At 44.9% G+C, this 27963-nt stretch overlaps 1 protein-coding gene across 1 annotated transcript; it reads right to left on the minus strand.

Annotated features, from left to right (window-relative positions):
- On the minus strand, window positions 1-27808 carry CSF1 (colony stimulating factor 1). Its single transcript, XM_054981542.1, has 9 exons — window positions 27621-27808; window positions 23054-23182; window positions 14203-14265; window positions 13180-13350; window positions 12516-12693; window positions 8926-10031; window positions 7526-7584; window positions 6137-6192; window positions 1-3350 (listed from the first exon to the last, which is right to left on the minus strand). The coding sequence occupies exons 2-8, from the start codon at window positions 23174-23176 to the stop codon at window positions 6138-6140; spliced, it is 1755 nt and encodes a 584-aa protein (XP_054837517.1). The 5' UTR covers window positions 23177-23182; window positions 27621-27808; the 3' UTR covers window positions 1-3350; window position 6137.
- Window positions 27809-27963: the final 155 nt, after the last annotated feature.

Below are 27963 nucleotides of genomic sequence, written 5' to 3' on the forward strand. Positions count from 1 at the left end.
AGTGTTAAACATTTGTGTTTATTATTAAATACATTCTTTTCTATTAAATAGACATTTAAACTGTTTTATATAAAATTCATTTTGAAAAATATATATATAAAGCACACACACATACACACAGTTTGAACCAGATCTGTAATTTCCTTTGAAAAACTTCCCAACTGGTTTCTCCTATGTAGAGAGAGAGGTGGGGGTAACTATGGGCAAATATAGGCATTAAGGGGTTTAGCCCAAGGTCTGCTTTGCCAGCAAGTACATACTCAGGATGGAGTATAAAAACTGCTGCCCCAGCTCAGCATCACAAGCTTAGCCACCCACACAAGAGGATCATTCCTATCATTTGATAGAAGTCATGATTATATCTATTCCACTCAATGGGTTAAGCAATTCAAAATAGGTTTAAGTTCTTGTCTGACACCCATCTCAAGTATGATACGGTCACCCTGAGCTGCCCCCAAGATATCATGAATTCCTTCTCTATAGCTGCACATCCTGCTGCTCTTTGGACACAGCTCATCTCCAACATAATACCTTCCAGGCCATGGATTCCCCTTGGTATATTGGGCTCAGCATACTAAGAAAAAGTCATTTGGCTGACCAAGCAAGGCAGTATGCATGCCATGTTTCTCCCTAGCATCTGGCAGTCAAGATTTACTATTAAAAATATAGGTGGTTCTTTCAGCTATTGCATCTAGCTGCTCTGATGGGGAAGATCATGATCTCATGTGGCTCTCTTCACAGCATCCTTTAAGCCCATCTAATCTACAGGAGCTGCTGATAACTCTGATTGGTACAGTTTGTTCCAGCATGCAGTTAAAAGGCAAAAATCTCTCCTGAATGATGGTAAACTTGCACACCAAAGGAGCGGTGGAAGTGGTTTTGTAGGCACTGCAGAACTATCTCTATATTATAGTCAACAGTGCAAGAAAAAGTTACTCTTCTTTACTAGGAAACAATTTTTCCTTGTTCAACCAAGTATGAGGCATGCTGGATCCAAGGCTCAGTGAAGCCACTAATGGCCTTAGATGTAAACCTCCATTATCCTTGCTGCTGTTAGCAAGGATCTTGCCAGCCTCTGACATGTCAACAAGCTGTTTTACAAGTTACAGCAGAGAAACTAGGATGATGGAAGAGTAGCAAGTGGATATTTGAAGCTGATCTCTTCTTTCAAGACAAGCTAAAAAAACATGACTGCTGGGATTACTGGATTAGCTAAATGAGCATCAAGATGTATGCTGCTAGAGAAACACACAGCCATTTGCCCTAGCAGCTCGGGATGTTGCACCCACAGTAAAACAGAATGCTTTACAGAATATAAACGTATTTGGCACACTGAGAAGACAAGTCTCAAAACTTTGCAAACACGGGCTCACTTGCATCATTATTGCAACACTATTAAGTGTCAATTCCTTACAGTGAGGTTAGTTACACCCACACCTTCCTCTGACAAAAGTTTCTCTAGCACATAGTGCAGAAAGGCAGCATTTTGAGCCCGAGGCCAGCTCAGGGTCATTAATGATTTGCCACAAACACTTAAGAGAAAGCTAGCAAGGGAAATAAAAAGGGTGGACCAAGAAGAGGCAGAGACTGGCCCTGCCTCTTGCCATCCTGCCTGGATAGCCACAAAACCATATTATGCACACATGCCAGTCACAGCCTGGATCCTAGGTGCAAGACTGGAATGTTCTCTGAACATGGCAACAACACATTTGAGTATATACAGTGCAACCAACAGCTTTGCTTCATTTAAAAAATGGGCAGTGGCAACTTCAGTTGGCACTCTATAATTAACTCTCCACTATAACATGGAAAGGGACAGTGGTGACAAGGTTCCTCTTTAAGAAAGCCTCCTGTGTACTGGCTCTGCAATCTTCCAAGACTAAAATTTAAAGCGCAAAACTACATGTTACACGGCAAGCATGCATAATGCTTATATGACAGTGGGCACTTGCAGGAGATAATTTCTTGAGGGGAGGGGAAAGTAAACCTCTTTTGGTCTTTATTTCACTTTCTGCAGACAGACTGAAACAGGGCATGAGTTCAGCTGAAGAAATATAGCTGGGGAGTGTTTACCTGATTCTCTCCTGCAATGTGAGAGGTACCTACTTTTTGTTCTTGCAAAAGAAAATCAGGAAAAGCTTACTAGGCCAATTGGAAGGATGCACTCTCCTCCCCCTCACCACTGCTCTGGTAAAGGGTGGGGAGAAAAGTGATAGAGGCAAAAATCAGGTCCGCAACAACAATTCCGATTTTTAAATCAGTAAGTTTAATCTATTGTCCAGTTAGTTGGTGACTCTTCAGCTGGTCAAGGTGTTTAAACTAAACAACTTCTAACCATCTGCAGTTTATAAGAGGCAGTTCCTTCTCTACAAGAAAAAAAAATACATGAATTTATTAATGCATTCATGTGTTATAGAAGGCATCCTCTAATATGAAGTATGCTTATCTTTGGAAGCACTGTTTCTCATATGCAATTTTATGCAGATTTAATTAAGTTTATTAAAAGGTAATGGTGTGAAACCTAGTTAAAAAGAATTAAAAGTGGATCCCACGTTAAAAAGTTGTAATTAAAAGTTTGCAGTTCTAGAACAGGAACTATTGAAACCCACTGGGATAGCCAATAGCAGCTCTGATCAATACACTAGGCTATGAGGGAAGTTAAGAAAGCGGGGGGGGGGGGCAAGTCCGGCAGGGGGGAAATACTGGCCCAGAAAATAACTTACACACATAGCATGAGTCAAAGGGGGGAAATATAGGCCTGCTTCATAGCAGCCACAAGTTGCCATGAGTAATTTTGCTTCAGATAATCTGACTAAAAAGCAGCTAGACGGCATAAAAGCCTGTTCCTTTAGAAGTGAACCCAGCCACTCTGTTAGAGTTAGTCAAACAGATTTTTTCCCTTCTTGTCCAGACATGTGGCTGTTCAATCTCAGCTATTCCTTGGAGGCATTCTGGAGTAGATGTTGCCCTTTTCATGCCAGAAAGCAGCAGGCACAGCAATTCCTAGAAACGCTTACCCCTCCATCAGATTAGGAGTTTTAATGCCCAAGTCAGTTTCCAGACTGTTGGCATCTTCTGGGTTTCTTCCTGTTTAATTCAGCAAGTTGGCCAACTGGCAAAGCAAGGGTTTCACTGCAGCATGTGGCAATAAGGATGCCAGACCTGAGTGCCGAAGTGTCCATTTTCTTCCCGACTCCCTCGGTTGCCACAGAGAAAGAGACTTCCCCACAGGAAGAGATGGTAATTATATCCCAGGTTTCAGTTTAACTTCTTGCCAAAAGGACCATATGAAGAAGGGGATTCCGTCCAAACCCCATGTGATTTCTCATCCAACAAAGAGAAAAGCCCAGCTGAAAAGAAGAGACCAATCAGACCACAATATCCAGTGCAAAAAGTAGCTAACAAATTTATCTCCCCTCCAAGGGCTTTGCTGGGCCATTGCAAGGTACAGATTTTCATGCTAAGACAGGATCCTCCATCTCAAAGGATCCTCCATCTGAAAGGAATCTAGACAATCACCAAGAAGAATTCTGGCTGGCTAACAAGGTCTATCCCAATCCACCTCATCCAACTTTGGAAGCTAAGCAAGGTCAGCCCTTATTAGTACTTGGATGGGAGACCACCAAGGAAGCCTAGGTTGTTACACAGAGGCAGGCAATAGCAAGTCACCTCTGAAATCCCTTGCCCTGAAAACCCTAACAGGGTTGCCATAAGTCAGCTGTGCCTGGACAGCACTTTCCACCACTACCAAGGTCTCTTGTTCAGAGCCATTGGTGAGGCACAGAGGTCACACTGGAAGTTTCTCCATCATGAAATGTAGAAGATTCCAATTTTGAGCCATGCATCTTTTGCCATCTGTGGCTAGCAGAAGTTGTGAATGGGCTCATCATGTGCCCCATTTCACACACTGTGCCTAACAGGACAGCAGAACTGCCAGAGCTATGGGACAAAATTTATGGAGAAGTGTGAGCCCTGCCTTTGGGACAACTGCCAAGACCATTACCTTCTAACAAAGGTGTTACCTCAAAGCTCCCCATAAGCATTTATATATAGCACTTCTGTATACAAAAGTACTTCCGATATGCAACTCTCCCTCTAGTACAGGCAGCTAAACTAAAATGTAAAGTGTATATTAAGATTTTACTTTTTGCCATGAATCTTCCCTCACTTGCACTCTGTGGCTTGAGCCATACTTTGAACATACATTGTTCCCTCGAACTAAGAAGAAGCATGATACTGAAGTGCTTCTAGACAGATCACCATTAACTCTGTATTGGCAGAGCCTGTACAGGACCAATTCATGTTATACTGCAGCTGCATTTAACCAAACTTCTTCACAAATACGGGGGGGGGGGGCAGCAGCTCATAGGTCAACAGAGAAAGGTTAGCGTTTATCCTTGTAAGGTTCCAGATGCATCTTATGCAAGGTAAAGCATCTGGGGAGGGGGATTTTCAGTGGAAAGAAGCTAGCAGGAGAAAGGTTCTCTGCCAAAGGGAACAGTGCTTTGTCAATACAGCTGCTTCATTAACATATAATCCCCCTTCCCATACCACCTTGCCCAAGGCGGCCTAGTGAGTTTATGGCCAAGGCAAAATATTAAAAGTGCACCTGGCATACACTTAGCCCAAGCCTTCTGAGGGAACTGTGAGCCAAATATTTTTTGGCTCAGCCTCTATCTGTCCTTCTGCCATATGTGTGGGGGAGGTGGGGGAGGTGGGGAGATAAAGGGAACGACTGGAAGCAGTCAAGTGTTTAAGCTACATTTAGAGTCTCTCTACACGAGACATCTTACACAAGAAGTGTAGGGAGACGCAATGCTAGCTGTGAAGCCTAGTTCAATTTCTCCTCTCTACAGAGCCAACAAAAAATCACTCCTCAGCGGGTTTGTTAATTTCCTCTTCATCTCTCTGAAGGCTCTGTCAATTTCACCTCCCCTTCCAGGAGGCTAAGATAAACCCTCTGAGGAGCTATCTTTGCTGGCTCTGTAGAGAGGTAAAATTGACAGAGCCTTTGGCTCTGTCTTTTAAAACTATGCTTCCCGCCTAGCATTGTGTCTCCCTCCACTTGAGCATTCTCATGTAAGATATCTTGTGTAGAGAGACTCTCAGAGCGGAACCACAAGTGACAAAAGGCACAGATTGGACACTTGTCAGCTTCCCTCAAGTTTTGATGGGAAATGTAGGCAGCTTGGCGGAATGTTGGACAAGTGACAGTTGAAGAGTCCATTGGACAGCAGTCAGAGAGCGAAGCTGCAAGACCAGGATGCCTACATTTCCCATCAAAACTTGAGGGAAGCTGACAAGTGTCCAATCTGTGCCTTTTGTCACTTGTGGTTCTGCTCTCAGTGAGGTCACAGGAATGCAAGGCAAGCCACACGCACTTCTGCAACAACAACGGCAATTTTCCCCATGGATAGTTCTGGAAGGGTGCATTTTGAGACTTTTCCTGCAAGGTTTGTTCAAAATGCCTCTCTCCAAGCTCCAGTCCAAATCCATGGCCTTTTGCAAAGCAGAGTGACCTTCACCCAGAGTTCTGAGCTTTGGTCTACGCAAGAGGCCCAACTTCCATTCACATTAACTGATGTCATGCTCATGTACAGAATTTACAAAGCCAGTCACGCAAGAGTGGGAGTTCTACAGCTTTCCCCCACAAACTAGGAATGTTTGGTAAGTTGCAGAGATCCCTATCTGCTACTGCCCTTGAGGAGAAAGCCACATTCCACTGCACCCATTTCCTTTGGTTGTAAACATGAAATGAGGTAGCAGGTTGCATGTGGCCAACGGCACTTGCCTGGCTATTAGGAACAATAACTCTTGTTTCTGGAATTTCCTAGCAAATCCTCCCAAAAGTGGCCCTGCTGGATCAGTCTAGGGGTCCATCTAACCCAGCAGCCTCTCTCCAATAGTGGCCAGCCAAAAAGCTCCCAAGCACAAAATAAAGGCACCAGCTTTCTCTGGATGACTGTCGCCAGCATCTGGTAGACTGATATGTTGCCCCCAAGCATGAAGATTTCATTTCCATCCAGACTGTGTGCAGACCTCAAGGTTTCATTTCCATCCAGACTGTGTGCAGACCTCAAGGTTTGTTACAAGATGAGACCATACATTCTCCTCTGGTCAAGATGCACCATCTCACCTCATAGTTCCCCCTGAATCTGCAACTCCAAATGCTCCTCCTCTGCCCTCAGTGGGCTGCAAAAAAAGGAAAGAAAGAAAAGCAGAATGAGATACTGAAATCAAAGGAGGAACATAATGTATCACTGGAGGACTCTGCCCTCCACAGTAGGATGGTAGATAATTGAGGAAGCAAGGCTCAGCAGTGTTAGGTCCATAGGCTTCTATGTGATGCACCCAAGAATTCTCTTTTTAAGGACTGAGTGTTCAGAGCTTGCAAGTATTCAAGAGGCATTGTTAACCATGGCAAGGAGAAGCCAGACACAAGAGCCCTAGCTTTACATTCCAGTTGCTGTGACAGACTCAGCTTCAAATGCTGGGGATTGCCAGGCAGTAAAGAGGAGAGGATGATTGGCATGCCCTCCCTCTTCTGTGGCTAGCCTGAAATGGCAGTTGGTGTTAGAAAGTTGAGGTGACAGTTGGTGCTACTAGAGGGAGGGGTGACAGTTGGAGTAAACTGAAGAGTGAAAGGAGTTCGAGTCTGGCTTCTGACCAGAGAGGGTCAGTCAAAGAGTCCTTGGTGTAAGGAAGTAATGGGAAGGTGTCCCCTTAACAAGAAAAATCATACTGTTTATGAAGCACTTTTAGTCCTTGTACTAAAGTGGGACAGACAAGACTAACTTCTGTGTAGACACAAGAGATCTGGGAATGATAGTGGACCAAGGAAGTGGGTAGAAAGGAGTCTCCCCTTTGGCCACAGGAACAGGGTTATAGCTGCGGTATAACTATAATACCTGCTCAGTATCTTAAAAGGGATTTGACTCAGTGTAGTACCCTAAGGTCTGCAGAAAAGGGGAAGCCGTGCTGTGTAGGTGTTAGACTTGGAGCACCTAACTTGTGAAGGAGTGCCAACCTCAGAAAGATCTCACTTTAACATCTTTAAATCTGATCACACCAACATCTCTCATACAAGCCAGCAACTTAAGATCCACACCAAGTGTTTTGTGCCTCACACCTGTGAAGTATTCAGTTCAAACACCTCTTAAGTTATTTCAATTTTAAACACCTGCCTACATGCCTTCTTATTTTACCTACTTGTAAATAAAATGTCTGTTTCATTTTGAATCTCCCTGACCTTCGTGTGCCAGTTCCTTTCTAAGGGAAGCACAAAACCCTGATTTTTCTCCTACTTAAACTTGTCTGGGTAACCATACCACTTATATAGTTCTTAAGGGTGGCACAAGAAAGAAGCTTGAAGCTAAACTCAACCACGCTACTAAGGGCTTCCCAGCCCAGTATTCTGCTGCATGCGCTTGGTGAGGAGAAGATTTACCTCAGGGTAGAGGAAGGTCAGCCCAAGCCTAAGTTAGACAAGCGTTTGTGACAGTTGCATGGCCTTCTAGCATCTTACCTTCCTTCCTGTTCTTCCATGTTACTTCCCACCCTCTGCTGTCGCCTCCTTGTTAGCATCTGTTGAAAAAGAAGAAAGACTGAGCACTAGAAAAAAGACCTCAACACACAGAACAAGTAAGGAGACTTCATTGCCCATTGTGTCCCAGTGGATGAGAGGAGGAGGGGATCTTGGACAACTGTGCTTCTGCCTGGGTGAGCCTCAGCTGTTATTGGAGCAGCTATACATTGCTCTAGCAACTGTTCACATTGTGGGGAACTACTACTTGTTTGTATTCAAACCACTAACCAGGTGCACTGATAACGAGCAATTTGGGAAGTAGCTTGCTGCACATCTTTTGGTGTGTGGAGGGAAGTCATCTCAGGAAGGTAAGGCATGCCACCAGTCTCCTAAGCTCTTTCGAATGCCTTGCAGTTTGCACACTTTCCTCCTCTGGAAGATTAGTGTTCAAGCACACTCACATGCAAGTGCTGAGTTTCTCCTTCTAATCCTACCTTGGATTATATGCCCACCAGCATACCACTACAGATCATTTGTAGTATTACAGTATTGGCAGTAGCAAACGCTTTCTGCTATGGGAAGATTATCTAGAGTTTTTAGATCCTTAAGAATAAGTGTACTGCATCCTTCTCTCCTGCCAACAAGATCTGGCTTTTTTTGCACACTGAGTGAAAAACAGCTCCCTCTGAAAAGTCAGGAGATACTCCTGGCTTCCTCTCCCTTCTCACAGTAAAAATATGTTGGATTTTTGCCCACAGAGGAAAAGGAAAGAATGCTCAATAGGAACTGTTAACACTTATCCAGAGCCTGAAGGGTAAGAGCTGTCAGCAAGATGAAGCACATGTTCACAGCATTGCAGTAATGTGCCAGGGGATTGCCACATCAATACACACTTATCCAGTTTCTGCTGAGAAGAGGTATTATGAGTTAGCTGCCCCAACTCAAATTCAACCCCTGGCCTACACAGACACGTAAGGTTACAGAACACTTCTCATTTCACAGATGGAGGCATGGCATAAGGAAGACCATTCACCAAGCTCATCCGGGCACTGACTCCTAGTGCTGTACTTTTAACAGCTGAAAGCACTTTCTAACTTTAGGATGCTGTGCCAGAAGGCATGGCTCTACCTTGAGATTGTAGAACATGTGTGTGTTATGCACAGGGAATCCAAGAGAAACTAGGAAATGCACCAGGACAGATGTTCCTTCTAGGATCTAGCTGACTAGTCCTTTTCAGCATCCTGAGCAAGTAAGACAGGTGGGGGATAAAAGGGATTGATGAGCTCTGCCATGCACTATTGAGAGTTCTGCTGGAATGGGGAGTATGCTTTAGAATAATTAAAGGCAGAGGCAGGGAAGTTCAAGGGGAAAATATTTTGTGAAGCCGGAACAGACCTTACCCTGGATCTATGCAAGTAGAACAGGAGGCCTCCTACTGCCAACAGGATTCCCAAGATGCTGGGCCCCAGCACATAAATCAGAGCCATCCTTTGGCTATCTCTGAGTTCTGGATTCTTGCTGGACTTGTCTGTGTTCGGAGGAATGAAGCTCAGATCAAAGTTGGGCCCCGAAAGGTTATCCTCAGGCTCCCTGTCCTTGGCCAGGCCCTCTTCTTCTCTTCCTGCTCGTCTCTCTCGGAGCTGGGTACTCTGCTGTATTCCTGGGGCTCTGCCTCTGCTGCCCTGGTCCCCCCATGAGTTGCTTTCCAGGGGTATGAGCCTTGGAGATGCTTTAAAGGGCTGCTGGGTCACGGAGAGTGGTTCCTCAGAGCCAAGGATGGGGAACAGTGGTGGATCACTGGGTGGGAGAACTGCCCAACTGCGACTGAAGGCCCTCCCTGAGCTGTCCAATGGCTCCAAAGTGGCAAAGGATTCCAGGCTTAGGCTAGATGTGCTGCTGCTATCAGTTCTACCACCCAAATCAGATGCAAATTCCGAAATGGCCTTGTCCACAACTCTTGTCTGAAGCCACTGATTATTGGGGGAAGGTTTGGCTAAGCCAGAAAGAAACAGATGCTGAGAAGGTGACTCACTGGGCCATATTTGGTTGCTACCAGCTCCAGAACCAGGGAGAGTAGATTCAGTTCCCATGGATTCACTTTGCTGCTGGCTGGAAAGAGAGGGGGGGATGTTACTGGGCCTTGGGAACCAAGGATGTGGGGTTAGGGCTGAATCCTGGAAGGCCACAGAATCAGGTCCCTGCAGTACAGCTGCCAATGCCAATTCTTCTGAGGATATGGCAGTGTGAGCAGCAGACCCAAAGTCCATGTTTGGGCCTTTGTAGGTACTCCTGGGCACCCTGGGCCTGGTACTACCCTCTGGCTGGCCTTGAGTCTGCGTGGTGCCAAGCAGCCTGAATAGTTCAAGAGTGCTGGCAGCTGTCTCTTTGCTGTCCAGCTGGTGTGCAACGGAAGGAAGAGACTCAGAAGTCGGAAGGAAAGAAGTCGCAAGTCCCTGAGGGATGAGGACTGTGGCTGAACACTTGCAGTCTTGGTCAGTCACCACACCTGAAAGATCCAGATACAGAAAGAGAGGCTATAGAGTAAACAGCCTCTAGGATGCAAGGGACAGAAGAGAGGCTTTAGGCTTGGCTCAGTCCCTGCCCTCAAACCACCATAAGAAGACTGACTTCAGTCTGGCAGACAAGTGTCAGAACCAACAAGACAAGCCACAAGTAGGAATTGGCAGAAGGAAGAGAAGGCCCAGAAAGGACTTCTAGGCAGCTACAAGATCAGCTAGGAGAAGCAGCAGCAAAGAAAGCTCATGCAGCTTCAGTCTGGATCCAGCTGGTTAAAGAGCCAAAGCAAATACATACCCTAGAACATGGAAGATGAGACTACATGGCTGCACGCAGAAAGGAAAGCCATACATCACCACTGCAAGAAGTTATTCAAGCAAGATACAAAAGGAAGTAGCAAGTTAGTCATACTTTGCTCTTCTTCTCAGGAGCCACACAGACAGAACACAGGAACAGAATATGCTGCATTCTCCATATCAGTACTACAAAGCACCACCCAGAGGGAAGAAGGCCTCCTGGATATCCAGAAGAACCCAGATATGCATGAGACTGTTTGGCTAAGCTAAAGAGATAGATGGCAAGAAGCCAGCTCATGGGATCATGTCTGTCTACTGCCAGCTCCAGGGAAAACACAGATTGGTCATATAGGTGAGCATCTCTCCTTAATCATACAAGCAGCTTTCAAAAGTACAATGGGCATCTCAGCCAGAAAGACTGTCTTGTTATCAGTTCCCATGCCTACTGTGGCTCTTAAGAGGGATGCAAGCTACCAAGAGTGTTGCAATGCTTGGTCAGGATGAATTTAACAAAGTTCAAGTTTGTAAGCCAAGGCACACCAGGCTATTTCTGGACTCTAGCATATCCATCCAACTACAGATAGACAACAGACAGGTACATGGGAGCTAATTGATTTTTCCATGAGCAAAACCCTTGAATGTCAAGAGTGTTCTCATTTCCAGTGGAATAACCATGTTTGTTAGCCTTAAGTGACAACTCATTCTTTGTGTTTGCCACAACAAATGGTTTTTTTGTAGCATAAGCTGTTGTGGGTTAGAGCCCACTTCCTGAGATGCATGAAGTGAAGCCTCAGGAATATTGTGCTTTAAAAGCCTTTATCCACATATTTTGCAGCTTCTCTGGAGCCATGAGGTCCTGTGTAGTTCTTTACTAGATGTAATCCAACAGTATTAGAATCCCAGGAAAATGCAATATCCTTCATGTTAAACAAAAACCCCATACTCTGGACCTTTTATATTATTGAGCTGTGTCCATATAGAGTTTTGGCTCCACTTTGGCCTCCTTACAGCAGCACTGTGGCCAAGAACATCTAAATGTCATCCTCTACTTGTCCTACTTCTGTCTTTTCCCTACTTCACTGCAATCTTTCCTAAACCTGGTCTGATATGATGTTGCAAAAACACTGCAAACAAAGGACCTTTGGGTTCCATGTGGCTAGGAAAGTGCATTTTTCTTTGATCTGCCCACATTGCTGCCATTTCCATTTCAGCCCCCATCCCAGATCCCCCCCCCCCGCAGACACACACACTGGAGGGTTTTAAAAAATTAGAAATGCTACATAGTTAATAATTCCCATCTTTCACTTTAAAAAAAGAACTGGGAACTAGTAGATCATGAAAACAAATTATAATGCTACAGCAGTTTAACAATTCCCAGTCATATTTTTAAAAGTGCTCTGGTGTGTGTGTGTGGGGGGGGGTAGGGGCTTAAATGGCATCCATGAGGGGCTGGAGGCAAGGAAAGTGTGGGGGAAACTGCTAGGTAGATGTTCAGCTGCAGCAAGAGCTACAGCTACCTATGCATAAGCAGCCCTTGACTGAAACTGAAGAGGCGTACACAGTACATTTTCGGAACTTGAAGTGTTCTAAATAACCATGTGAGAGATTTGTTATAGTGACATCTTGTAAGATGGGTACAGATGCTTGCTCAAGGTAGTTAGCAGTCTCAAGTGTTGGTCACAAACAACCAAAACATACAACTAAACACATGTTTTTAGTAGACATAAAAGCATACTACAGACATGCACATAAAAATGCAAGCAACAGATCAAACTCACTGTAAATATACACAACCTTCCCTCACCCACAAAGATAAAGGCGCAAGAACCAAGTCATTACTGACCCAGGGGGGACGTCGTATCACGACGTTTTCTTGGCAGACTTTTTGTTACGGGGTGGTTTGCCATTGCCTTCCCCAGTCATCTACACTTTACCCCCAGGAAACTGGATACTCATTTTACCAACCTCAGGATAGAAGGCTGAGTCGACCTTGAGCCAGCTATTTGAACCCGGCTTCCGCCAAGATTGAACTCCGGTCGTTAGCAGAGCTTGGGCTGCAGTACTGCAGCTTATCACTCTGCGCCATGGGGCTCCTGTCCCTCATCCATAGAATCCATCATTTAGCTTTATAAACATAATGCATGAACTGCTGTTTGCAGATACAAATCCCCATTTACCTGAAGAGGAGGTAGCTTCGTCATGCAAGTCTGAGCACTTCTCGAAGATACTGCTGCAGTCTTGACTGAAATTTTCCTCTTTAAAGATAAGCTCTGCAGCCAGACTGAAGTACCTGTGCACCAGCTTTAGCATCTCTTCTGCAGACAAAGATAACTTCTTGATGCAGCGTGCTGAGCTCTAAACCAAAATACACCACAAGTGAGACACTGATTGTCTGATTAAAAAAACATCATCTCTGAAAGCAGCTGACATAGCAAGGGGCAGTCACCTCAAACCAGCAAGAGGAGTAAGTCTGCAGAAGCAGGTTGCTGCATCTCTAGCAACTGAGACTGGTTTGGATTCCCAGAGAAGCATCAGGAACTGCATATCCAGTGCCCAAGATGGCAAGGAGGAGTGCAACTGGTGAAAGATATTTTGGAACAATAAAAATAAAAATATGCAGTTGGGATGTTACAGGATCTTTCAATTAGAAGCCTGCAACACCTGCATGACCACATTCTACACACTACTTTAAATTGCAACAGATGTGCCAGCTAGGGAAGCAGCAAGCTACTGGGGTTCAAGTGCTGGGACACCCATAAGACTTGGCTTTGTGGCCTTTTGAAAGTCAACATCATTTACTTAGCAATTGTAAGAACAAGGAACCTGATCAGCAGGAAGTACCTGGCTCTCATCAGCTTTAGTTTTAAAGCAATCCTTGTCAAGATATTCATGACTTTGGAGCAATGCGTGTTGAATTTCGAAGTTTGTAGTATTTTTCTTGAATTTCATTTCATTGCGGAGAAGGTCTCCCAGTGGGCGATATGCAGCTTTGACAAAGCAGATATGGTGGTTCTAGAAGGCAACAGAGATGAGCACCAGTCTTTATTGTGGAAACCGTCCAAAATGTACCAGAGAGAAAGACTCCACTTTACAGAGATTAAACTGAGGAACTGCATATTATCTTGGAGTCTTCTCCTATAAGATTTACTCCTAGACCTTCTTCATCCAAGATTGGTAACTTAACCTCAAATTCATCCGTGCCAAATTTACTCCAGAGCAGCAATTTTTTTACTGTCTTTCAGAGGACACTGGGAGTGATCAAGAGCTTACCAGCAACTCCACAGTGAAAAGATCAGCAACAGCAGACAAGTGGTGGAATATGCTGTTTACCATTAATCTTTACCTGCAACATGCCACTACTGGAGTCAAGGTTAGATTTGTTCCAGTTAACTCAATTTAAAAGCACAGTAAGACCAGGGCAGTGGATCACTTGATCCAAGAGCCTGCTCTGGAATATGCCCCAGAATTCTTGGCAAATGTTTTACTGCAACATCAATAATCTAGTTCTCTAGCAGCCATGCAAAATCTCCTTTGCTGGTAAGTTGATATTGAAGGGGTAGAGATGTGACAGCTGGGGGTAGGGACCTGGTTTCCTCCCCCCCACCCCAGGACTTTTCTACAATGTCTCTAATTAAATCATAAGTCTAGGAGAATATTAAGAAAAAGAATTTCACATAAAGTATTTGCAAGGAGCAAAATGCTTTTAAGACTAAAACAGTTGCCCAAGGTGAGTGTTTTTTAATGTAAGACAATGTACAGCAATAGCAGTTTGACAACTACACCACTGCACTAGGTGCTCCTAGATGGCTATAGCAGCCTCTTGTGGAAGGAATAGTAAACAAATATTCATCCAACAGTTCTTACCAGATCACTCTCTTCCACATAGTTAAAGGATAGCTGGCAGGAACTCTTCATCTGGGTATCCATCTGTAACAGAAGCAGCATGGAGTTAGGGCACATCCTTCAAGGACTTCAGTTCCTATTACCTTAAAATCAAGCTTATTGGTAAGAATCTCTCTTCCAAGCCACATTAAGAGCCTATTACAGGATTCTGGAGACCTAGGATGACACCATGCTGTTTATTCTTAGGGGCTTAAAGTCCTCATCCAGCTGCTCTTCAAAACTCTTGGAGATCAATAACAAACAAGAACACAATACTACAGTAGAGTATAGTGATGCTTAAAGTACAGCTGCATTTCTATATACATGAACATCATCTGGGATGTTGCTAGAGTACCAGCAAGCCAAAGTAAGTGCAGTTTCAGGTCAGGCCAGCCACTTGCATCCTAATTGTGAGGCGAAAAAATTGCTGTGTATGTTATCTACCTGCAATTTTATGTTATTTGCAGGTTTTTATAGATGATGATAATAATAATAATAATAACATTCGATTTATATACCGCCCTTCAGGACAACTTAATGCCCACTCAGAGCGGTTTACAAAGTATGCTATTATTACCCCACAACAATCACCCTGTGAATACCGACTGGGGTTGGGACCAGAGTGGTTTTTAATTATTTTTATTAGGCTGCTGTTTTCTGATTTTATTGAATATATATTTTTGTATTATTTTAACTCTTGTAATTGATGTGAATTGCTTTGAGATCTTAATTGAAGAGAAATGGTATAAAAATTGAATAAAACAAAATAAATACACCAGCTAAAGATCCATTATCTCTGCTGTTTATCTAGCAAGATGCAGAAATTTTCCATCTATACTACCCTTTCCTATCTGCTTCCTTCTGCTCAACCCAGATACTGAAGATTAGGCAATATACAGCATGTGTATTGCTTTTCCCCCAGAACAATGTGCATTAATCAAAAGATCAAGATTCCCTTTTAGTCTGAATGAACAAATGTATTTCAAATTGTCAGAGACAGCATACATGACATAACAGTTATCAGACTGAAGAATAGGAAATAGGTGTAGCTCTTGCAGTTCTCTAGCTAGCTACAGATGCTGCTCATCTGCTTCCAAACAAGTGGGAGTCTGGTAAGAATCTGTCATCTTCTGCCCTCCATCTTGAGTGCCAATTCCATTTTTCTAGTGACCTTGGCCATCAACTCTGCACTCAAAGCGATTCGGTTTCGTTTTCTCGGCCATGTCGGACGCTCCTCTCCGCAGGTCCTGGAGGAAGCGCCCGAGCAGCCTGACCGGGCGGCTGATCTGCGAAGATTAGCCCCCAGGACTCCCAGTGAGGGAGGCGGGAAGAGCCCCCCTGAAATCGATGCAGGGGGTAAATTGCCCGTTTGTTCCTATGGAGGCCGGCAGACGTGCGCGGCACCTCGAGTGCTGCCGGGCCATGGAAAACGGCAAAGAGCAGAACTAGGCAGAAGCCTGTAAGTAAGCGAATCCCTTCTGTTATTACAAGCGCACGCGAAGGAGTGGTGGGATCTGAAGCTATGAAGGCTCGGGTTTCTTCCCCCTCGCTGAGTTTCAGAACTTGGTCGGCGGTCCCCCCCCCCCCCCAAATGGCAGCGAAAAAGCAGAGTCCCACTTTGGGCAAGTCAATCTCGGCTGCCCTGCAGGGGAAAGGAGAGTCGCTCGAGGACTTGGTGAAGAGGTCGGTTATCGAAGCCATAAAGCCCTTTGTTGACAAGCTGAATGAAACAGATCAAAGGGTGGGCTTAATTGAGAGCGAAGTGAAAACCATTAAGAAAGTAGCGGGGGGGGGGCAGAGAAGTCTGCTCGGGAAAATGCGTCACTCGTGAGGGCAACGAACAAAGAGTTAAAGCTGGTGGAGAACCAGCTGATCAGGCTACAAGTGGAATGAACACAGACAATTTTGCGCCTCCAGAACGTGAAAGAGGAGGAAAATGAGGATTTAAGGGATCTGGCCTCGGAACTATTGGCGACACCCGCGAGGGCAACTAAAGAAGAGGTAAAAAGCGCCATTTTGGAAGTCCGTCGGGCTTCTTCAAAATATGCAACGAAGCGTCAGCTGCCTCGTGAGATCATCATCGATTTTTCATCTAAGAGGATCCGAGACACTATCCTATATAACTCATATAATGCGGACCTGGACTTTCTGGGTAATAAAGTTAAGATACTGAAGGACGTTCCGTTCCTAGTTCGGAAAAGGAGATTTAAGTATAAAAAGTTTGCAGCTCTTCTGAGGGAACGTGGAATAAAGTATAAATGGCTATTTCCGGAAGGTATCTGGTTTAGTTACAAAAATCAAGCTTACAAGATAACATCAGAAGATCAACTAAGGGATTTTGAGGACAAAAACCAAGAATTTCAGCAAGACACCAAGCAAGAAGAAAAGGATTTGAAGTCTGAGGGGGGGGGGGGAACAAGCACTGCGGTTGCAGCTTCTCAGAGAGAACTGCGTCCGAGGCCCAGGGAGGGGGAGGAAGACTTCATTTGGATTGTAATCTGTATTTTGCAAGGTCAACCACTCCATCAATATTTTACAAAGTTTTAATTTTTTAATAATGGCAGTATGAAGGGAAAGCATTATTTGTAGTGTAGTGTTGTTATATGTTGCTGTTTTTTTTTTCTTTCCTTCCCCTGCCCCCCTTCTTTCCCTCTGTATTGTTAGTTAATGTAAGTAATAAATTTTTTTAAAAAAATCTAAAAAAAACCCCTCTGCACTCAAAGCTCTGGTTGTCTTTGGAGGCTCCAAGTCATTCTCCAAGCTCTCCTAAATGGCTGGAAAATAGGGTTGCCTCCCAGCAAGGGGTGGGGGTGGGGAGACCTGGCACTCATCTTGTTCTTTTGTCTTCCCGAGGTGGCACAATGACATCACTTCCCAGAAGTGACGTCATCGCACTGCCCTAGGATCGTGCCTGGGAGGCCTATTTCTCCACCTTCCCCACCCACCACTGGCCAGGTGAGTGGTGGCGAGGGTCAGAGGGTGGGAGTGGAGTATCCCTCGCCCCCACCAGGGGACCTGAGATTCCTACTAGCAAGAGATGGGACTGCCAGGAAGGCATGCCTAATTGGAAACAATTGCTTCATTATCTAGCTTGAACAGCTGCCAACATTTGTTAGTCACTGTGCAGCCCTGGCAGAGCATAGAGACACAGCTTAATTAATATCCTAAAGACCAGGGAAAGACAGATAGCAGGAAGAGTCTCACTTTTGGTTTCATTTTCAATATTTAAAGAGAGATCCCATGTTAGTTTGCCCAAGAGCATACTGAAGTCTTGCTTCCTGTAGAACTAAAAACAACAGCAGCTGCACAGACACAGCAACAACCAGCTAAGTAACCCAATCCTTGGCAAATGGCACAATATTTCCAATTTGCAGCAGAGCTTCTTCCATAGCACAACTCTTAAAGGGAAAATGACAAAATTTACTCTTATTAATTCCACTGCTTAGAGGCAGACAGATTCCCTGTGAAATGTGGTAACACTTTAAGTCCAAAATATTATCTGCATTTCAGCTGAAGCTCTACAATAAATTTGCTTCATTTGGGTTCTATAAATAAGGCTATTTTCATGGAAAATAGAATTAATATTAAGATCCTTGCAAGTGACTCCATAAAGTTAGATGTGTGTCACTTGAGCTGTTAAAGAATCAACTAAAGATGCAGATAAGATCTCAATCCTTCTACCAGTTGTACAATTTGACACTTGAATGAATCAAGTTGCCCAAAATTCTTCTACAAATCCCATGTAGCAGATACACAGACCATCAGATGTGCTCCTGGAGTTCTGTGCCAAGAACTTGCCCAGGCATGTGGGGGCCTGATTTGGATTACCCTGTGGAGAGGAAAAGCTGAAGCCCACCCCCCATCATGCTGTTTTCCCAACTTGAAACAACTCTAGGGAACTGCCATTTGCCCAGCTGAGAAACTAATGTATCCAGATGGCTACATCTTAGCTCCCTAAACCAGGCAACAGTGGCTCCCTGGGGCACTCCATCAGGAACACAGTGCAGGAGAAGGCTTAAGCCCCTTCTTTGCACAGCAACAGTCTTAATTAGGCTCTTTTATGCCCAGGTATTAAATTCTCAGCACGGAACTTCAGGCACACATCCCAGTGGCAACCATATGGATGTTAATATGTGAACTGGCCCTCAGCCTAGCCTAACGTAGTTCACTGGATTGTCATAAGGATGAAATTGGGTAGGAAAAAAAACCACACAGGCTATGTAGACCTCTGTGGAGGACGAGTTGGAGAGATGTGAGACTTATTTCTGAACAATGTCTTTAAGAGATTCGTTCAAGAGCTGTGAACCACTTTCCGCTAGTCAAGAAGAACCTATGCTTAATTTGTGGCGACAAGATTATTATTATGCTTTGACTCAAAAGCTAGATTTCTAAAGAGGACAGGTTATGTAACTTTGGAAAATGTTAGTGCTGGCTAAAAGGTCACTAAGTAGTTAGAGTTTTATTTGCAACTACCTTTGTTCTCTCTCCTTTTCAAACAGGAGATGGAATGCAACATATGCCTTTATAGTATAATGTATTTTCTCTATAGTTTTAGTCTCTCCTTTATCAACATTTCTCACAGTGGGGTTAAGGGACCCCTGGGGGTCTGTGAGACCTTTTCAAGGACAGGAGGTGAGCCCTTTTCATGTACCCAGCCAAAGCACCCCCCCCCCCAAAAAAAACTCTCGGCTTTCTAGGAACAGAGCCCCTCTGCCTCAAGAATATAAGGCACACTGGCAAAGGGAGAGAACGCATACAGCCACAACCACTTAACTTGCAGAACACCTTTGAGCACCCAACACAAGAGGTTATGTGTGAGGCTTTTCCCACATCAATGCCCCTGTCTGGCAATCAGCTGGCCAGCCAGGTGTCCTCAGGCCTCAGATGGGCAGGGACGGGGGTTGCACCACCTTGTTCGTTCTCCTACCCTCGGAACAACAGCACACTCCAATTGTCTCTTCCCTTGCTTTTTCCTCCCCGGGCTCTCACAGGAACGTGCTTTTAAGAGATTCCTCCTCCCACCCTCCCTGGCTTTCCACCCAATCCCCACCTGATTAGCCCTTCTCCCAGCCTATCCAGGGGGAGAGGAGGAAAGCCTCTGCAGTTCCCTGGCCCCACCCTCCCCATCCCAGCTTAGGAAGGAGTGTTTGCTCAGCTTTCTGCCTGGCTTGTCCCTGTTCCTGCTGAAGCTTCCTCAGCAGCTCCCTGAGCACTCCAGAGTCAACCTACCCTGCCCCGGTTGCCAAAACACTCCCGTGGGCCTGGCTGGGGCTGGGCTGCTTGCACTGCTGCTTTTCCACCATGCAAGGTGGCCTGGGTCTCTGTGGAGGCTCCTGCAGCTGAGGGGCCGACAGAGGGGCTGGTGCAGGGCTTGGGGAAGACGCCTGTTGCTGCAGTGCTGGTGGGGGTGGTGGAAAGGAGGACAGCATTGCCAGACATCATACTTGGTGGCTGAGAACGACTTACTCAGCCCAGGCACTCTAGTTGAGCAAGTGGCACTAGGCATGTATGGTTACAATGCAGTCATCATAGTTACTTCAGGTATAAACTTGAACTGATTTTCATTTTATTTTCCAATGCAAAGGATGTCATCGCAGAGATGCCAGTTTGTATCCATAGACAACAGCCAATGGCAGCTTTCAGTGGAATACTGAAGTTCAGTTTGTACAACTCTGGGCTTTTTCTATGAGCAGCTCTAAAAGTTTCCAGGCCCTTTCCCATACCTGTTCAGCTGTCCTGTACCTAAAAGAGTAAGAAACCTTCTTGTTAGTTAATTTCTAGCCCTGTCCAATCAAGGGGAGAGACTGACTTGTATCCCTAAAGAATCAGGCACGTTACCTTTGTGGTCATACGCACCTTTCCCCCCTTAAAATTTGCTTTTAAAGTAGGTAAGTGTCTAGCTGTATTGTCTGGATGTCAGGAAATACCTGTTTTTACAAGCACCCACAAGTACTCATGAGAATCCCTTGCACTGAAGGATTCCACAATTCACACTCCATCTATCAATGGACAGCCAGCAAGCCAAGAAGCAGCACAACAACTTCTGGCATGGTAGGTGGCCTGTGCTATCTCAAGCAGGTACAGATACTGCCTTTATGGTTGAGCACTTTCTGATATTTTAAAGATGGCAGGTTGGCAACATGTTATTGATATAGTAGCAAAAGTTGACCTTGATAACCAAATCCTCCAGTATTTGAAAGCTGCCTATGGAATAAATGAGCCTCTGAATAATATTAGTAAACAAGATTTCCAATAGATGGACCAAGAGGGCCACGTAGAAAGCCCCACATGTCGATAATCCTGAATTGATATGCTAATGATACCACACAAGAACTCTTTTACTGGAGGTGATGGAGGGTAATAGTACTTCTTGTGATCTACTACGCAGGAGGAGAGGAAGATCTCTAGCCTGTTACAACTCTATGGATCAATGAGGTCCCCCTAGGAGTTACAAGTGGTGTGGAAGACCTGGTGGTTATTGCTAGCTCCAGTACAAGGTTCCATAACTTGATCTTTGTCTTGTTACATTGCTCTTATTTAACTGGCCTCTGCCTTTTGTTTATTTGGCCAGTTCCCTATTTATTACAAATCCAAATCAATTGATTAAACTGTACAGAATTTTTAATAGGCAAGATCAGAGTGTGAATCTGTGCCAACTAATCATGAGAGCTCTCAGAACAGAGGACAAATTCCCAGAAGATGCTACAACTTAGGATCATCTTGACTTATTCCAAATATTACCAGAATTTTACATTAGTGTTACCCTGTGACTGAGCCTCCAGCTTGCCTTACTAACATCAGTGATTCCAGCAAAAGCTTTAAGAGTCAGAGCTTTCTTTTTCAGATGCTATAGAAGGTATTTCCATTGCACTTGAAGAAGTGAACTCTGACTCACAAACGCTCATGCTGGAATAAATGTTTCTTGTCTTTAAAGGTGCCATTGGACTATTTTTTTTTTGCTACAACAGATATAACATGAAACCTCTACTGGAATTATGCATCTATCACTATTTTCCTTACTCCCTGAAGTAGTTTTTCTGGTAACAGAGCATAAGTGAAACGTGCCTATGGAGAAATGCCCACCACTACATTCTGTATGTGCTGAGGAACTCGGCTGCAAACTCACAGCTGGCAGAAAGGTGTGGGTTCAAGGAAGGAGCCATCAAGCTCCAAGCATTCAATTTTTGTTTATGCTAACGTCTCTGGCCCAAGAAGAACAACAGTTTACTTCTTATTTCCTGCTGGAAAGTGACCCCGGGGCAGGGCAGGGGGGAGAACACAGATTCTCCCCAGGGTAGATTATAAATTCTCTGGACACAGAGAAGAAGCTCTTAACTTCCATCTTCTGACCAGGGAAGCACATGCCATGAAGGAATAAACTTTCACCTAGGGACCTCATCAGGTCCATGGGGCAGGAGACAATGGGAAGAATTTAGACTAATATTTCCTATTTAAACAATGTTTAGGATAAATGCAGGGAAAGGGGGCTGTGTCTGCGTGTTTTCACCTTTTCATTGTACCCTTGCTCACCCTGAATGCTTGAACAGACCTGTTCCTCTACAGTGTGTAGTAGCAGAACTGCACAAGAAGTTACAGTGCATTTTAGGTCCTTATCAGCTATACCCCAATGTTAAAATCTCTATTAAATGGGCTTAATTTTATTCAATTCATTCTGTCAAATCTCTCTCTTCTTCATTTTCTGCAGTGTCTTGCTTCAACACCAGTAGGAAGCAGGCAGTTGCCCTACCTATCAAGCCTGCAAGTACCCCAAGCTTAGTACTGATCTAGCCTATTAAAATGGACCATTGAATAGCAGAGAACATGTTGGTGTACCATCAAGACTGTATACATTACGTGTACCAGCACAGAAATCAATGCTAGAAATGGTAGCTGTTCTAATCCCGTGACTTAACTACCAAAGCAAGTGTTTGTCCTGGATGACCAACTAGGGGGAAAAAGGGTGTGATGCCTGGCAAAACCACACAACCCATTAGGGTAGACTGTAGTGCCCTGCTCAGCTGCCCCATGACTAGCAAAACTGTGCAAATTAAGCATACACATTCATGTATGGATTTGTAGACAGTGGCCGATTCCAGATGACTAACCTTAAGTCGCTTCATGCCGCCCTCTTCCGGATCGCGACGGGGAAAATGCGAAATATCGCGTTTCCTCGCGCGAGTTTTGCGCGTCATCGCGCAAAACTCGCGCAAGGAAACACGATATTTCGCATTTTCCCCGTCGCGATCCGGAAGAGGGCGGCATGAAGCGACTTAAGGTTAGTCATCTGGAATCGGCCAGTGTCTCTTGATGCAGAATTTGGGAGCAAAGAATCTGATTTCACCCAGCCATGGCTTCCCTTCCCAATTCACACATTTGTTTTCCTAGCACTTGACAGCTACAGCAGCACAGTGACAGAGGCTAACCAGTCTAAAGTTGGACTTAGGCAAGCCACTCAGTCCCCCCCCCCCGCCCTGTTTATATGGGGATTCTACAACCAACTTGCATGAACTTGCTGCAAAAATGATCTTATATGAAGTACTCTGAACAATTACACGCATTGAATACTACTACACAAATCGTCTTACAAAAGCTTTCCTCATAACCAAGCATCCTTTGCGGTCCTCAGCCAGCTACACAAGGACAGGTTTCACCTCCAACAGTTATTGTGCCAGCCTCAAGCAGCCCCACAGGAACCAGGCATCTCTGTCACCATCATGAGCTCCTTAGTCCAGTTACAGGACTGGGCTGGACCTCAAGGCTACTACCAGATTAAGTGATACATTCTAGCACAGGTCCAGATACATCCCAATTATTTCATGCAGAAGTAACTCACCAGGTCTGACAGATTTTTCAGATGGTCTTTAGTGACAAGCCGTTTGCAATGTGTATTCTGCTGTGTTGCATTGCTGTTGCAGGCCACAAGGAGGAACAGAGCCAATGTAATGTGGGAGATCATGTTTATCTAAACAAAGCACAAAGAAGGTGTCATAGTGAAACTTTCAAGTGTTCTGCCCTTCCACCAGGACCATCCCCATAAACTGGGAAACTTCCCCATTTGAATTCACCATTATACTTAATAATATGTTTGTCTGGCTAGTCTGTTACAGTGTACATTGTATCCTCTTTTAGATTCTAAAAAAGAAAGATAACACTGCAGAATTCACTTGATTCTCCTAGAAGCTATTATTTTCCCCCTTGCAGTGACTTGTCACACACTGTTTCCAAGCCAAAAGGGGATCATTTCTCTTCTTCTCCAACTACTTGCAATAACTCACTTCACATTTGTCTTGCTATAAGAGATATGGTCTGGCCCTACCTTGAGGTTGGGCAGCTGCTGGGGCCCAATGTTGCTGGTGGGGCCCAATGTTGCTGACCTCCCCCCACCTGTGCCTATCCCAACCCATTTTGCCAACACAGGTGGAGAAGTGTATGTAGGTGTGGGCAGCACCACTACCAGCTGCATGCAACAGCCAGTGCTGTCAGGGAAAGGGCAAGAATGCAGAGCAGGTGGCTGTGAATACATGCAGCAGGAGGACTTGAGAATACTGAAGGATGCAGTCAGATGGTGGGCTGTCCTAAGTAGGCTAGATGGCTACCTGACAGCAATGATGCTTCCATGACTCAATATGATGGGATGCAGATGGGAAGAGGGAGGTCATGAAGGGATGAGCTGATGCTAGGCTCTCATGACCCCTTCTTAATTGCCAGGGTAATGTTCATCACCACTTCGGGGTCAGGAAGACATTTTTGGGATCAGGAAGGAATTTTCCTCCAGACCAGACTGGCTGGGGATCCTGGAGATTTTTTTGCCTTTCTCTGAGCATAGAGCAAGGGCACTGGGGAGGGTGAGGGGGGAGACAGCTGTGAATTTCCTGCAATGTGCAGGGAGTTGGAGTAGATGACCCTTGGAATCACTTCAAGCTCTATGTTTCTGTGTTCAATAATGGGGGACACACAGGTGGCTAGAGAGGGAGGCATGAGAGGGAGGGCTTGCAGTGGGCAGAAGGGCCCACTTAGAACCAGTACTGGATATGGTTAACTACTATGGACCTCTTGACACAGCCTTGGTAAACCTAACTGAGATGTGAGATCTTTATTATGTTGTTAAATTTGTTCCTTTCATAATTTGTACTCCTAGTGCCATCTCAATAGGCCTTTGCTCTGGATCCCTTTGTACCAAGAAACAGACTATAAGAGTACTACACATGTCTTAAATGGCAACTTGATCCTCTTCCTCTGCCACCCGGCAGAAATTTTATTGGTATATTTATGGACGACCACTTCCTGCATGGTAGTACAGCTAATGGGATGTTGAATTTCCTCAGTTGAGGTTTCTACTCTAACCAACAGCTGAAGCCAGATTTGGGAAAGTTAAAGTTCTGTTTGCAAGACTTCTCTTCCTGCCCCCCTCCTTGGTATTCTTATTGGACTAGGTCAACTTATTCACCAGGCTGGGAATTTCCAAATTCCTAAGACTCAGCTGGATTGCATATTTAGAGGAATAGGACTTTGCCAACATAACAGCATTTGCTCCCCTGCCTTGCACAGCAGAGAACAAAACCAAAACAGATCTTTTTTTATTCCAGAGATTTCACTTACAACCCAATCTGTTTCCTTTACATCTCTCTGCTTTCATATTTTCGTTTCATTTTACCCCTGCTCTTCTCTTCCATTCCTTCCCCCCCTCGATGTCTTAAATTAACTCTCCCCTACAGTCATCTTCCAGACAAGAATAAATTGCTCAGAACTACTTTGACATCCTTAAGGCTGCATGTGGGTTTTTTGACAGCTCTGTTCCTTGAACCCAGTCCAGAGTTTTAGACTACTATCATTCCACTTCAGAACTTAGTGCGGGCAGGAACAGGGAGAAAGAAGTTGTGGTCACTATAGGTCCACACAAAGGAAGATCCTGACTTATTAAACTGTGCTCTTGTTTGAAAGTACTCTGCCTTCTTATTCTGATGCCTAGGAATAAGAACACAACACTGCAATCCTGCCTGCAAGCCGGCCCCATTAATAAAATAGGACTTACTTTTGGGTAGACTTCCTTTGGATTGGTTTTTTTAAGTACCTTATCTTGGAATTTCACCTGTTATACTATCATTCCATTAAACTTCCAAAATTGCACAAGCCAAGAATATTCTCTCCATGAAGCTTTAACTGCCCTGGTGTGGTATAGTAGTTAGAATGCTGATGACCCAAGTTCCACCCCAAGCCTCACTATCACAAAAAAGTTCACTGAGTAATCTTGGACCAGTCATTTCTTAGCATAATCCACTTTATAAAGTTGTTAGAAAGGTAATACCAAGAGAGGAGAACCATGCCTGCCACCCTGTGTCCTTTGGAGAAAAGGTAGAATAAAAGTCCCATCCATTAGACAAGATACCATTAATGCCATCATCCTGGCAAACAAAACAATAGTCTCAAGCAGACAGCAACACTACACAGAAAATGATTGTGAAATATTTAAGCAATAGTATCAAGTCCCTGAGTTAAAGCAAAAACCAGCTGTTCAACTGAGCTTTATACATGCAAGAAAATGTACAGTAAATCTTTTCTCTGAAATAGTACATCATTGATAGAGATGGGGAAATTAGCTAGATAGGAGTTTGCATAAAACTAACGATGGAATTTGTCTCTGACGTGAATCAGTTGACATTCCCTCACAGTACTGAGCACCAGAATACCATCCAGCACTCTGCTAACCCACTGTAATGTTGATATTGCCCTTTGGACTGGAACCACATCTAGCAGCCCCAAGAACCCCCTCAAGGATATGCTACAATAAGAGGGCCACTTTGACCTCCCACAGCCACTTGATAGGAGGTCCATGGCAGGAAGTACAGATCAGTATATAAGATGCCTTCTACTGCATTTTAATGTTCCCCAGATGTCTCAATAGTATCCCTATTCACATGTTACAGTGAACACACAGCCTATATGTGTGCATCTGTCCATAAGAAAGTGCTAACGTGTTCATTTGATAAATGAAACCAGGGACCACTACCCGTATAAAGGTGGGGTTTAAATCACTCATTCAACTGAATATAATGTGAGAATTATTCAACACACACATAAAGAAAATCAAGCATACACTGTTTATATACATGCTCACTGTAACTTGTCAATAGGCTATTGTTATCAAGATTCCCCCTCTCCTAAACTATGTAAGTGATATCATATCCATAAGCAGAGGTTTTTGGTCCATCAAAAGATCTTTGGGATTTCCCTGCCTTACTCCATAGTGTTTATGCAACAACTAAGCAAGCCACTGCTGCTCAAACATAATGGAATCCTCCATCAACCCTTCCGCCCATCCTTCCCACATGCTCCATCTTCCTTTCTTCCTCTGTCCTCCCACTCCAGCACAGAGGTCCTTCCTTTGCACTATATACAGGCCTTTACATGTTCCATTTTGCAGTTCACAGACACTTCCCCACAACTCCTATTTTTAAACAAGAAACTTTTTCTGATGTTATGGCACAGATCTAAGGCCTCCGTATTGCAATCCTAGGAAAATTCCCCCAAATACACCTTGCTTCCAGAGAAGCAGAGAAAATAGTTAAGGGAAGGCTGGGGGAAGAAAAATAAGCAAGGAAGATATGAAATCATATGGAAAAGGCTTCTATTCATGCTTTGTTACTCTTCATTTAAACATGGAAAATTAAATCTTCTACAGGCTCCTTCTTCAATGAAAAGTGTGCACCCACTTACAAGTAGTTCTATTGTATTTTAAGTTAAGTAGTAGTTAACTGATGACACTACAAAGCCATATGGTACATTATACTGCAAGCCCCTTTAGTATCAAACCAAAAATGACACTTAGGTCCCTCTCAGCCTTAGAGTTCACCTAGCAGCAGCGTGTAGTAGGGCAGGAAGGCAGAAGGAACCGGGCTGCAGCGCAGGTGGCAGCTGAGAGCAAGAGTAGCGCAAACAAGCCAGTAAAGTGAAGAACTTTGAGCCAGACAGAGGCAAAAGGACACAGGCCTAATGCTGAGTTCTTGGATCCGCACCGAGCAGCGGCAGAGGCAGGCTCCATTCTCAATGCACACTTATACTCTTAGGCAGCGCCTACAGGAACTCTTTAGACACGGCCGCTTACTCGGGAGTAAACTGAAAGCGGTTTGGGCGCTGCGACTGCATGCCCAGGCATACTTCGAAGGAAATGCCACTAAAACCCGCCTCTGCGTGGCAAAAACAGGCTTCGGGAGTCATCTGCAAGCCACTTTTAGACTCGGTGGCTTAACTGGCTCGGGGTTCAGCTGCTGCTGCTGCTGCTACTTGCAACTCTGAGCGTCGGCGACGGAAGAGAGACCGAGAGAATCCGGTATCTGCCCCCAGACACCGCTCCTCAGGGCTGCCTGCCTCTCCCTGCTCCCCCCCCCCCCAAGGGCTCCTACCTTCGGGCCGCGCGCTTGCTCCAAAAGCGGCTTGCTGTCTGGGGACACTCCGGCTGGGCTAGCGGCTGCAAGGGGAGGACGCGCCTTTCTCGTGCGCACTAATTCCGGTCGCGGAGTGCCGGTTCTGTGGGCTGGGACTTCCCCTGCGTGTGGAGCCGAAGACGAACTGCCGCGGTAGCGCTGCCTGCCTCGGTCTCGGCCTTATAAAGGGCTCTTTCCGAACATGTGGTTTACGGGAAATTACCCTTGGATGGGCGCCAGTTCCTGCGCGCTCCCTCCTCTGCAGTTCTTTCGCCGCTTTAAGTCTTAGTCCGCTTGCCTGCTGTCTCGCTGAAACCTGAAG

This window comes from Eublepharis macularius, chromosome 5, assembly GCF_028583425.1.
Source record: "Eublepharis macularius isolate TG4126 chromosome 5, MPM_Emac_v1.0, whole genome shotgun sequence".
In the NCBI taxonomy this organism is placed as follows: Eukaryota; Metazoa; Chordata; class Lepidosauria; order Squamata; family Eublepharidae; genus Eublepharis; species Eublepharis macularius.

Coding starts and splice junctions, on each gene's coding strand:
- CSF1 (XM_054981542.1), bottom strand. CDS start 23,176: ATGATCTCCCACATTACATTGGCTCTGTTCCTCCTTGTGGCCTGCAAC. Junction 13,351..14,202: donor ATGTGGAAGAGAGTGATCTG/GTAAGAACTGTT, acceptor GTTGCCTTCTAG/AACCACCATATCTGCTTTGT. Junction 12,694..13,179: donor CTAAAGCTGATGAGAGCCAG/GTACTTCCTGCT, acceptor ATTTTGGTTTAG/AGCTCAGCACGCTGCATCAA.